This window comes from Salmo trutta, chromosome 11 (assembly GCF_901001165.1).
Source record: "Salmo trutta chromosome 11, fSalTru1.1, whole genome shotgun sequence".
Taxonomy (NCBI): Eukaryota; Metazoa; Chordata; class Actinopteri; order Salmoniformes; family Salmonidae; genus Salmo; species Salmo trutta.
This window is the reverse complement of record NC_042967.1, coordinates 8,138,600-8,151,728: the sequence shown is the minus strand read 5'-3', so window position 1 is coordinate 8,151,728 and position 13,129 is coordinate 8,138,600. Positions and strand designations below refer to the sequence as shown.

Genomic DNA, 13,129 nt, shown 5'->3' with positions numbered 1-13,129 from the left:
ATCGGAAAGGGGATTCATCAGAGAAAATGACTTTACCCCAGTCCTCAGCAGTCCAATCCCTGTATCTTTTGTCTGTCCCTAATGTTTTTCCTGGAGAGAAGTGGCTTCTTTGCTGCCCTTCTTGACACCAGGCCATCCTCCAAAAGTCTTCGCCTCACTGTGCGTGCAGATGCACTCATACCTGCCTGCTGCCATTCCTGAGCAAGCTCTGTACTGGTGGTGCCCCAACCCCGCAGCTGAATCAACTTTAGGAGACGGTCCTGGCGCTTGCTGGACATTCTTGGGCGCCCTGAAGCATTCTTCACAACAATTGAACCGCTCTCCTTGAAGTTCTTGATGATGCGATAAATGGTTGATTTAGGTGCAATCTTGCTGGCAGCAATATCCTTGCCTGTGAAGCCCTTTTTGTGCAAAGCAATGATGACGGCACGTGTTTCCTTCCAGGTAACCATGGTTGACAGAGGAAGAACAATGATTCCAAGCACCACCCTCCTTTTGAAGCTTCCAGTCTGTTATTCGAACTCAATCAGCATGACAGAGTGATTTCCAGCCTTGTCCTCGTCAACACTCACACCTGTGTTAACGAGAGAATCACTGACATGATGTCAGCTGGTCCTTTTGTGGCAGGGCTGAAATGCAGTGGAAATGTTTTGGGGGGATTCAGTTCATTTGCATGGCAAAGAGGGACTTTGCAATTAATTGCAATTCATCTGATCACTCTTCATAACATTCTGGAGCATATGCAAATTGCCATCATACAAACTGAGGCAGCAGACTTTGTGAAAATTCATATTTGTGTCATTCTCAAAACTTTTGGCCACGACTGTAGAATAAGTTTGCTAACTATGGTAACACTTTACCTTCAAACTAACTAGTGTGCTAAATTACTACAATTTAAATATAAAATGTACTACATATCACTATGCATATTCTGAGGTACCTCCTCTCTGAGAACCTCTTCCCCTTGTGGACCTCCAGGTGCATGTTCAGCTGGTGGGAGAACCTCTTCTCACACTGGGGTAGCTGTAGGATTTCTACCCTGTGTGGACTCTCTGGTGCCTCTTCAGACTGGAGGAGTGGGAGAAACTAGCCCGGCACAGGTGGCAGCCGAATGGTTTCTCCCCTGTGTGGACCCTCTGGTGCCTCTTCAGGTTGGACGAGTCTGAGAAACTGGCTTGGCACAGGTGGCAGCCGAATGGCTTCTCCCCTGTGTGCATCCTCTGGTGGATCTCCACCTGTTTGGGGAAACTGAAGGCTTTCCCACAGAACGAACACTGGAAACGCTTCTCTTTGCCACCGGATCTGATTATAGCGTTACTACTACTGTCATTTGTCAATGGGCTTGTGTAGCCATTTCGTGTTGAGGCACTGGCATTGTCTGAGGTCTGGTTTAACATTAGGAGAGTGTGAGGAGGACGAAGGCCAGGGAGTGTCTGTGTTGTCACAGGGTCCATGTTCCAGTTGATAGATCCTATAGAAGGCAGGCTGAAGGCAGCACCTGTTAGGGGGTTAACCTGAGGCTCCATTAGTCTCTCTGAATCACAACTATAGGAGCAGGACGGAGCATCACTAGCCGAGTCTGTTCTCAGACAGACACCTCCCCGTCCCCGCGGACCAAATCTACACCTCGCCCTGGTTTCAGCCAGTCTGTTGTCACGGAGACTAAGTTCGGTTGTTGTTTTGTGTTCGGTTGTCTGTTTCTGGTTGTGGTTAACAGTGTTGTACCCCAGCCCAGAGTTGAGGACGCTGTCCCATCCACTGACTTCCACTATGTCGCCTCTGGTCCTGACCTGCTCAGTGGTGATGTCCCTTGGGCCCTTGGTTGCACCTGTTGGGGTCTGGGAATCCAAGCTGGCCGCCCAGTCTCCTCTGTTAGCCTCCATCCAACCACCTGCAGGAAGAGTTTAGAAAACAGACTTTACAAACATGGCTTTTTTGCTGTTGTCAATAACTTGGTCAAGTTTGTACATTATAATGTGTGTTCTACTGATTTCATTTTATGAATGAAGAGAAAAACAATTTCCAGGTGCATCACTATTCCCATTGATGATATATTACTTTATGTAGGCTATATGTGTTTCTCCCTTACCTTGCTCCCCCATCTTTAGTCCACTCGGCAGGTCAATGCTCTCTGGTTCGTCCTCAATTGTCTCCTCTTTGACCAGCAGCAGATCAAGATTCCCATCCTCCATGTCTACTGACTAAGAGATATGTTGAGGGATTGCTATGAGTACTAGGCAAACATGTTAGTTGATTTGATTTCTTGACACTCTTTAATAATGGTTCGATAATTCAAAGGCATGGTCCCACACTTACGACGAAATTTATCAAGACCCGTACCTACAAAGAGTCTCAGAGTAAGAGTGCTGTTTTTCATTATGATCTAAAAGGCTAAACTGATCTTAGATCAGCACTCCTACTCTGAGAAGCTATGTGGATACAGGCCCTGACCTAATACCATTCAGACAGTAGTTCACAGTGGGCTCACCTCAGTGAGACTGTGTGTGGTCCTGTGCTGCTCAGCTGATTCCTCTGTGGGTTCAGGAGGAGGTGTAGTCTGGTTGTCCTCCATGACCATGGTCCCCTCAGGGTTCCCCAGACTCTCCTCACACCCCTCCTCCTTCACCAGCAGCACCTCTGAACCCTCATCCTGGAAGAGACAGGATGATACAGATTACACAGACATACACTTGGGACGGCAGGTAGCCTAGTGGTTAGAGTGTTGGACTAGTAAGCGGAAGGTTGCAAGATTGAATCCCCGAGCTGACAAGGTACACATATGTCGTTCTGCCCCTGAACAAGGCAGTTAACCCACTGTTCCTAGGCAGTCATTGAAAATAAGTATTTGTTCTTAACTGACTTGCCTAGTTAAATAAAGGTAAAATAAACACTCCCTCAGGTATGTACACACAGATAAACACACTTTCAACATGGAGTGTTTACCCATCCCCACTACATTTGAATCATATACTGTATTTACAGAATTACTTCCTTGTTGTTAAAACCATCATGGTGGACATAAATATGATGCTGTGGGTAAAAATAAGTTCGCTGTGATAAGTCAAAAGTCAGACAAACCTGACTAAACTATTTTGACATGTACAGTAGGTGTTTGTTAGTGTGTGGGTATGTGTAGGTATATTTAGTAAGTGTATATTGGTTATAAAGCACTGTCGGGTGTATGCAGAATAGGGTGAGATCAGATGTGATGTATATTAAAGAGAATCTCAATGAAAGTCTTAGAATGAAAAGTCCCATTTTGTGTTTATTAAACAGAAACAAGTTTTAAATACTCCATATGAAAACCACACATACAGTTGAAGTTGGAAGTTTACATACACTTAAGTTGGAGTCATTAAAACTCGTTTTTCAACCACTCCACAAATGTCTTGTTAACAAACTATCGTTTTTGGCAAGTCGGTTAGGACATCTACTTTGTGCATGACAGAAGTAATTTTTCCAACAATTGTTTACAGACCGATTATTTCACTGTATCACAATTCCAGTGGGTCAGAAGTTTACATACACTAAGTTGACTGTGCCTTTAAACAGCTTGGAAAATTCCAGAAAATTATGTCATGGCTTTAGAAGCTTCTGATAGGCTAATTGACATAATTTGAGTCAATTGGAGGTGTACCTGTGGATGTATTTCAAGGCCTACCTTCAAACTCAGTGCCTCTTTGCTTGACATCATGTGAAAATCAAAAGAAATCAGCCATGACCTCAGAAATAAAATTGTAGACCTCCACAAGTCTGGTTCATCCTTGGGAGCAATTTCCAAAACGCCTGAAGGTACCACGTTCATCGGTACAAACAGTAGTACGCAAGTATAAACACCATGGGACCACGCAGCCGTCATACCTCTCAGGAAGGAGATGCGTTCTGTCTCCTAGAGATGAACGTACGTTGGTGCGAAAAGTGCAAATCAATCCCAGAACAACAGCAAAGGACCTTGTGAAGATGCTGGAGGAAACGGGTACGCAAGTATCTATATCCACAGTAAAACAAGTCCTATTTCGACATAACCTGAAAGGCCGCTCAGCAAGGAAGAAGCCACTGCTCCAAAACAGCCATAAAAAAAGCCAGACTACGATTTGCAACTGCACATGGGGACAAATATCATACTTTTTTGAGAAATGTCCTCTGGTCTGATGAAACAAAAATATAACTGTTTGGCCATAATGACCATCGTTCCGTTTGGAGGAAAAAGGAGGATGCTTGCAAGCTGAAGAACACCATCCCAACCGTGAAGAAAGGGGGTGGCAGCATCATGTTGTGGGAGTGCTTTGCTGCAGGAGGGACTCATGCACTTCACAAATAGATGGCATCATGAGGAAGAAAAATGATGTGGCTATATTGAAGCAACCTCTCAAAACATCAGTCAGGAAGTTAAAGCTTGGTCGCAAATGGGTCTTCCAAATGGACAATGACCCCAAGCATTCTTCCAAAGTTGTGGCAAAATGGCTTAAGGACAACAATGTCAAGGTATTGGAGTGGCCATCACAAAGCCCTGACCTCAATCCTATAGAAAATGTGTGGGCAGAACTGAAAAAGCTTGTGCGAGCAAGGCCTACAAACCTGACTCAGTTACACCAGGTCTGTCAGGAGGAATGGGCCAAAATTCACCCAACTTATTGTGGGAAGCTTGTGGAAGGCTACCCGAAACGTTTGACCCAAGTTAAACAATTTAAAGGCAATGCTACCAAATACACTCATTTAGTATGTAAACTTCTGACCCACTGGGAATGTGATGAAAGAAATAAAAGCTGAAATAAGTCACTCTACTATTATTCTGACATTTCACATTATTAAAATAAAGTGGTGATCCTAACTGACCTAAGACAGGGAATTTTTACTTGGATTAAATGTCAGGAATTGTGAAAAACTGAGTTTAAATGTATTTGGCTAAGGTGTATGTAAACTGTAAGACTTCAACTGTACGTCTCATAAAAAAAACCTGCATGAACTTGATAAACTGCATTCATTTTGTCATTAAAAGTGTCATTGGGGGTTAAAAAAATAAGTACTTGAATGGAAGTTATGAAACATGCATTTGAGAACATCATACAGCAGGGGTCTCCAACCTTTTCTAGCATAAGAGCTACTTAAAAAAAAAAAAAAACATGTTCCAAGCTACTATTTTTTTTTCTAGCTTTCAAATTGGCAAGTTCTTCGCTCCCCTGCAACTCTTCCCTGGGTCCTTAGTGTATGAGAGAAAGTTGTGTTTTCTGTCAATATACCTGGTAAATTCATGGTTAATAAACAACTAAAATCTATAAAATCTGAGATTTTTTCCCCAAAAAATTATGTAATGTTATATTTTGTCCTGCTTTTTCACTCTTAAAATTACAATTGCTCATAGAGAAACAATGAAATCAAATGCTTAAATCACATCAGAACACTTTTTTTGGTCGGTCTGGAAGAACACAAAAAAATAAATCCCCTTTAATTGCGCATCTGGCCCTTTAATTGTGCGTCTAGCGAGTGAGGAATGTGCCATCTAGCGATGGTTCTGTACTGCTGCTGCTCATTTCATGGCAAAGTTTGCAAATAATAGATACAAACACAACATTTAATTGAGAAGGTTTTGGGGAAACTCAAAAGGCAGTTATCACATCAACTGGCTACACAGAGTGATAGACAAATGCCTGCACCATACAGACGAGCAATATTGCTGAAAATTAATTGGCAGATATTGTGTTAAGTTTGGCTTTTTAAGCCAATAGTGACTAACCAGGGGTGGGATAATGTTAATGCAGCGTTGATTAGATAGTAGCTGGGAGCTTGCTGTGTCTGATACTTGTGAGATTTGTTGGGACACATGAAAAGTGCATGTACCTTCAGAAATGTTTGGCAAAATACTCATTAGGTGGAGACAGAGATGGGCAACGTTGACGGGAGTGGGGTCCAGAAAAAAATCTGACCTCATCATGAGGGCCCGCAGTGGCTCACAGGTCTGTGACACCCCCCGCGAGCAAAACATTTTAGTGGCCCCCCTTTTGACAGCAGAGAGAAACTTTTGTTTCAAATTCCTGCAATTGTACACATTTTGCCATTGGGCGTAGAGATAATGTTGCAGTTTTAAAGCAAGTCTACTGCAATTCTACACATTTTGACATTTGGTGGAGAAATTTCTGCCAATTGCCCAGCCCTGGCCTACATAGTACAAACACAACATGTAACAGACTTTTTAGGCTTATTTATGTCTTTATATATCACACCATGTCTGGATGCATTATTCTATCCAGGAATATTCAACAATGAAATCTATGAATCTCGTTATTCCAAATGCATCTGTGGGTCTTTTCTACTGACAAAAATAAAAATGCATCATTGTCTTTAGTGAAGGGTTTGATCTCAAGTCAGAAGCTATCAAGTGGAATGGTTATTTTCTATGTTTCTATTGAGTGGAATGTTTTTTCTGCTGGTGTATCCTGAGGTAGGTCCTCTCTGAGAACCTCTTCTCACACAGGGGGCAGCTGTAGGGTTTCTCCCCTGTGTGGCCCCTCTGGTGCCTCTTCAGGTCACCAGCCTGGGCGAAACGCATGTGACATTGGGTACAGCTGTAGGGTTTTTCTCCTGTGTGGACCATCTGGTGTCTCTTCAGGTGGCCAGCCTGGGTGAAGCGCATATGACACTGGGTACAACTAAAGGGTTTCTCCCCTGTGTGGATCCTCTTGTGGATCTCCACCTTCTGGAGGCAGCTGAAGCCTTTGTTACAGAACATGCAGAGGAACCGTTTCTCTTTACTATTGCCTGATGTGGCTCCCCCTCCCTGAGCCTGGGCTCTAACCCTGTCGTTTGAATTCAATACCTGATCAAAAAGGACGTGGCTGTGTGAATTAGAAGGCCCTATCGACGTGGACACTGGGTCACTATCCCCGAGCGAATGTAAAGGGGAGTGGGTAACGCCATTTGGATTTGTCTCTAAGCTTTTCCTGTAATCTAAGAAATCTCTGCCCTGTGAGTGTCCATCTCCTAGGTGACTATCTGCATTCCATGTGGGAGGAGCGTCGCCCTCCACTTTCACAGTCACCTCATCTACCACTATAACCTCCCCTTTCTTATCTAGGCACCCTTCAGAATATAGACCACTATTGTACCGGTTCCAATCCTCTCTAGACAGATCAGTCTGTGTCTCTAAACCCAAGGATATGATGCCAGGGTCCATCTCTGTAGAGTAAGAACAAGACGGATCATCACCACCGGTGTCTAACGCGTCATCATCCCCATGGGAATGAACTGTCCTCTGGCGAAATATCGGTAAACATTCTGAACTAGAAGCAGGAGGACAGCCCAGTGGCCCCAGCCTCTCTGGGTCTGATCTGTGGTCAGATCCTGTGTGTAACAGCCTGCGTGTTACAGTTAAAGTGTTGGTATCTGTCTCTGTCTTGAGGACGGTGTTCAGCAGTCCACTGACCTCCGTGATGCTGTGTCGGGTTCTGGGCTGCGCTGAGGTGGTTGTGGGGTCCTTCGTGGCTACAGGGGGCACTCCAGCCAGTCCAGTCTCAATGTCATCACTGTGCCGTGGGTTCTCCTCTCCTTTAGACCTCTCCAGTTTGACCCCAGGAGCTGCAGCCTCTGTATCTGCAGACTGACACAAGAAGAGTGGAGGTTATTACCGGTAAATGAGTTGAATCGTATAACAATGTCATGGGGAAGCCTCACAAGCTCCCCTATGGCAGATAAATAAGGATGTACATGTAAAGTGAATAGCTGAGAGGAGCCTTTCTGAAATAAATGGGCCACGTTTTATTTACAAAGTAACACATTTTTAATGCAACACTATTACACTAACCTCTATCATGATAACGTGCTGGGTTGAGGTTCCACTCTCCTCATCAACAGTGATTGGTTGGTCATCTCTCCATGTAGTGTGTCCTGCTGGCTTCACAAAGCTCTTGTGGCCTCCAGGTAGATGTCCTTCACCTGAGAAAGTGATTGGGGGAAAAGAGATTGTTAGGTTAGCTACTGTCTGCTCAACGGTATAGACCATTGTCTGTGTTTGCAAACATTGCCGCATGAGGGCGCAGGGTGCAATTTGGTTGCAGAACACAGGGAGTTCTCGTAGAATGCCAGAAAAAATGAAAAAATGTCACATGTTGCTTTTGAGTGCATTTCACACTACCTTGGGATTTTAATTGGAACCCTGGAGGGCATAATTCTTCCTGATGTGTATTACCTGTAGGTGTAGACACCTTCAGCCCAGCCGGTAGTGCTGAGTGATTAACCAAAATGTCAGTTTTTTTCCGGTTACTAAACAACTAATTGACCAACATCTGCGGAGCAGGCGTGGAGACTGAAAGACAATTTATGCTTGATCTGTAATATGTTGGAAGTTCTGACGCAATTGCGGCGCCTTCGGACATATAGCTCTGTATTGACATGTTTGGTTGACAGAAGGTGGGGGCGGTATGTCCTGTATAAACACACACTCACTTCCTTGACAACTTCCTTCGCAATAGCTCTGCTCCGCTAAGCGCAAGAGGTATGAAAGCCCTGATTTCTGCAGACGCTGCATCGCAGTAAATGCTGTACTGCCACTTCAGGTGACGAATTGACCATGAAGAACCTTTGAGAGAAGCGAGAACGCGCAATCGAGAGGGCTAGAAAGCAGTTGCTTCGCGAGCCTGAAAATACCCAATTTGTAAGTCGCTCTGGATAAGAGCGTCTGCTAAATGACGTAAATGTAAATGTAATACATGATCTAAGTAATTGATAGTTGGCATTCAGCAGTCAAAGTATGACTTATTTACTTTGAAGAACTACTAAAATTGTGATTTTGTCATACAGCATAGGCAGCAGCTCTATAGAGGTTAGATGATGACTTGGAATGAAATAATAAAGTCATCAAATGAATAAAATGTTTTAAGTAATGTGAATAAATGGTTAATAAGTGATAAGCAGTGAAGGCAGTCACTACCATCGTGGGTATTTTATTAATTGTATTATAGCGTTCAACCCACATAATGCATAGGGCTAATCGTTCAGCAGTACCAGCCTGTAATGCACTCCTGTCCCCGGTGGACCGACTCGTACATAAAGCAGCCTCCATTCAGGCTGCAAAGGCATCGGTATTTTTTATGTTTGTGTGTGACGAAGACGATTAGTGATTAAGGCAGTAGCCTAACCTAGCCTGTTAACGTTAGCTAGCTACTACTAGTGGATATCATTTTAGCTAAAAGTAATCTATAGAGATTTGAAACAATTACCATGTCTAAGAGACAAAAACTATCAGGAAGCGAATATTTAAAAAACTAAAACAATGAGAAGAGAGGCACAATCTCTAAACCACAGAAATTAGCTGGTTAAATTGATAAGCGTGCAGCAATGTCCATCAGCCGGTGTGAAGAATGACACGCTTACGAGGACAGGCCATTCATTCGTCGAGAACGACGAGCCCCGTTTGCTGATTCTTGCAGCGAAGAGCGCAAACCGGAGGAGTCCGAGCCATGCACTTCCACCAATGATGACAGCTCTCTGGCTGGACAAGAACAGGTGGTCGCACCAGGCCCAGCCACACCTCCAAACAATGCCGGCGAAGACCCTACTATCTTGGACCCAGATTCAGATTCGTCGCTACCCGTCCCGGATGACAGTGGTGGTGCTGCTGATAAATCCGACTTCCAGACAAAAAAAAATAGAAAAGATCCCAGTGAGTGGCCAAAATAAATGAATGGATCTTTACGGGATATGTTAGTACAGGCTGGGCCACATCAGGAGGAGGGGAATTTCCCAAGAAATGAAGGGCAACGAAAGTTTTCGGTGGCCCACTACTATAGGAGGATGGCGAACGCGGAGAGAGTGGAGAGACCATGGCTTGTCTATTCCAAGCAAAATGATGCAGCCTTCTGTTTTTGCTGCAAACTTTATTCACACGAGTGCAAATCTGCGCTGGTCAGGGATGGAATCGGGGACTGGAAGAATTAGTGACACCTCCTCAGCTCGCATGAGAACTCGCATGACCACCTAGATAGTGTCTAGAGGTGGAAGGAGCTGGGGGTTGGTGTCCAGGCAAACTCAGATGATTTGAGGCCCATGGACAGCTACCGAGAGAAAACATAGCGGACTGCAATGCAGCACCACAGCAGAGGAAAAAGGCCACTCTAGACCGAGACGAAATAAATTAAATGCTGAAACTGAGGTTGGACAATAAAAATTCGATTTGGTCATTGACAAAGCTTATTTTACACTGCTCCAGCGAAACGAGGCCCGCCATGCATTTATGAAAGCACTTGTTTCCAAGTTCTACAGGAATATTAAAATATATGTTATAAAATTTTTATTGTAACACTTATGGTGCTGTGCCGTGTGTTATAACAGGTGGGATATTATTAATAAGAAACTCCGTTTCCTACTATAGGTAGTAGGTTGCATAGTGATAGCAACATTGCAACTCTCAGATGCAGGGTTTAAAGTCAAATTTTTACATTTACATTTTAGTCATTTAGCAGACGCTCTTATCCAGAGCGACTTAGAGTAGTGAATGCATAGATTTCATACATTTTTTTCTTCCGTACTGGTCCCCCGTGGGAATCGAACCCACAACCCTGCCTGGTAAGGGACCTCCAAAAAATGTTATGGGCATAAACATAGAATGACATAATTGGAGCCTATTTCTTCATCTTCCAAAAAATAAGTGGTAAGCCTACCTGTTTGACAGACACAATTATCCTATCCATAGATGTCGGTATAGCCAAATACTCCAATACTGTCGCATGCACTGATTAAATACCTCTGTGTCTGGGAAGGGCTTGGTGTGTTTGACTAAAACCAGGGATCGAATTGAGTGAGGGTATCACATATCCCTTTTGCCCTTTTCTTTAACAAAGGGTTGTTTGCTTTATATTTTTAAATAAATACAAAACGTATCCAAATTATATCAAGCGTGCCTGCGAAAGACGTGACTGACGCATATGGTGATATATTGATTCCTCTATGACAATCTGAAGCTAAACTGCAGCCTATAATATTCGAGGAGATTTTTTTATTTAATTGACTTTGCTATTTTGTCCCTATTAATTGAGCTTTTCTCTTTCTGAAAAAAGATGTTTGTTTAAACCCAGGCAGCTTTTAGGGAAGCACTTATGTTGTTGGGTTATACCATAGACGAGTAGCCAGCAGTTGAAGCTTACAGTTTTCTGCATCAGTAGAACCTCTGTCTGGGTGGAAAGGTAATTTTTGAGAGTGCCATGCTTAGATTCATACGGATGTCTAAGACGTAATTATTTTTGTCTCACCCAGGGTGGCAGAATGTCCAGGGCATTGGTGATTTTATCAATGTAATCAGATTGAAAATATTATGCTGTTATTGACATTGAACTGATTATATAGCCTACTAACCACATGTGGTGATTGTTTAACTTGTAGCATAGGCCTATTAATTGGACTGCTATTATGTTCTGTTCCTCCGACTTTTAGCTGAGAAAAAAATGGCCCAAGACCAAACCTATTGGGGGAGGGGCAGATTTCTCTCGCCTAGGGCGGCAGAACTGTCTGAATAATATATTTTATCACTACCATTCTAGGGTGGCTAATGCTACTTCCGGATGTTGCCAGGAGTAGACAGACTCACTTGGTGTGCAACATCCGAAAGTAGTCCGAAAATGGTGGTGTATTTTTTTATTTGTACAGTGCGCACATTTCGTCCGTGTTTTCCCCACTGACGAGCCATTAAATCAAGTTAAGGAGGAAACTGAAGCCTTTGCAGCCTGAATGGATGATGTTATGTACCAGCCGGTCCATAGGGGACAAGTGTATTGCTGGCTGAATACATTAAAGTCGGACGTAAGATGACAAACAATGTAAAAGGCCGGTTGGGCTAGGCTATATATGAACCACGGCAGGCTCCGCTTTCTGCTCAATGTACCTCTTGTCATTCCTTTGCATCGGTCGAGGATCTTGACACTACTGGGACGACTAGCGAGAACGCGCTCTCGCATTATTCTCTCTGCGCGCTCCCGTGCCACCTTCAGTTCCTGTAGCTGTAGTTTCCTCCGTAATGCCTTGTTTTCTTTCTGGCTTTGAGTTATTTCCAAACGAAACACTGCATAGTCGTCGTCTACGACTTTACAGATCTCTGCCACGGCTGCATTCGCTAGCACCTCCATGATGGAGGCTATTTGAGTGTGAAAAACCATACAGTTAACGTTAGCCATTTTTAGCTAACCAGCAGCCAGCTAGCATCTATACAAAGCCCCGTGATCAACGCGAATTAAAAACTGCCTGGGGTAATTATGTGATGCTGTGCAGTTAAAAGCGTCACAGTTTTAGTTCCAGGGTGTTAATAAACGTTTAAATAACATCAATTAAAAACGCTTGTTTCTGGTCACTGTTCACTTCCGTTCTTCTTTAAAGTTTTATGGCCGACAACACCTATTTGTGTATTGCAGCCGCCTACTGTCTTCTTTGATATTATGGTGGTCTGAAAACAAATGCTATAGGTCCATGCCGCCACCTACTGTTTTGGATGTATATCAACCCACGTTATTAACAAAATAAAAATAAACAAGAACAAAACTCAATCTACTCCTTTATTCGGGATCTGGGGCCTGAGAAGGAAGAGCATCTTCGGACAGTATTTTTTGCAATGTTTCGGCAGTGAAGTCCTGGAAACCCGGAAACATTTCAGCTCCAGTTTCTTTGACTCTGTTTGTTTATGCAGTATAATTAATCATATATGTGATAAACACCCTAAAATCCACCTTCACAATCAGCATATCAGTTTCCCTCAACTGTTGAACAACACTCAGTCTCCAGTCTCCGGAGCATCCCCCGCCATGCCTTCAGCTCCGCTCTCTCATTCAGCTACTTCACATGCCACCGTGTAGATGACCTGCTGTATAGCCCTGACCCTTGCCACTTCATACTCCTTTACCCTAACCGGGCACTCCGGGGAATTGGGAACGTGGTTGCCATCACAATTACAACATCGTCCACCCTCAGATTCTTCAACAACATTCCTTCGGCACACACTTGATACATGTCCATACCTTTTGCAATTCTGGCAAAACAGCGGCTTGGATACAGAAGCTCTCACCGCAGATATAACATATCCCATTTTCACATGTGAAGGGAGATACTCTTCGTCAAACACATAATACCGACAGGCTTTCTTTCCCCCCCCATC

General features: G+C 43.7%; 1 protein-coding gene across 1 annotated transcript; it reads right to left on the bottom strand.

Annotated features, from left to right (window-relative positions):
• Positions 1-795: 795 nt before the first annotated feature.
• On the bottom strand, positions 796-7,832 carry LOC115201886 (neurotrophin receptor-interacting factor homolog). The gene is made up of 5 exons (XM_029765768.1): positions 7,799-7,832; positions 7,421-7,594; positions 2,489-2,650; positions 2,090-2,201; positions 796-1,891 (listed from the first exon to the last, which is right to left on the bottom strand). Exons 1-5 carry the CDS (start codon positions 7,805-7,807, stop codon positions 1,035-1,037), a joined length of 1,314 nt encoding a protein of 437 aa, XP_029621628.1. The 5' UTR covers positions 7,808-7,832; the 3' UTR covers positions 796-1,034.
• Positions 7,833-13,129: the final 5,297 nt, after the last annotated feature.

Bases quoted from the DNA above. Each gene is read 5' to 3' on its own strand.
- LOC115201886 (XM_029765768.1), bottom strand. The intron at 2,651-7,420 runs GTCAGTGGACTG...TGTCTCTTCCAG, and splicing joins CCCGACACAGCATCACGGAG to GATGAGGGTTCAGAGGTGCT. The intron at 1,892-2,089 runs GTAAGGGAGAAA...CTCTTCCTGCAG, and splicing joins ACTAAAGATGGGGGAGCAAG to GTGGTTGGATGGAGGCTAAC.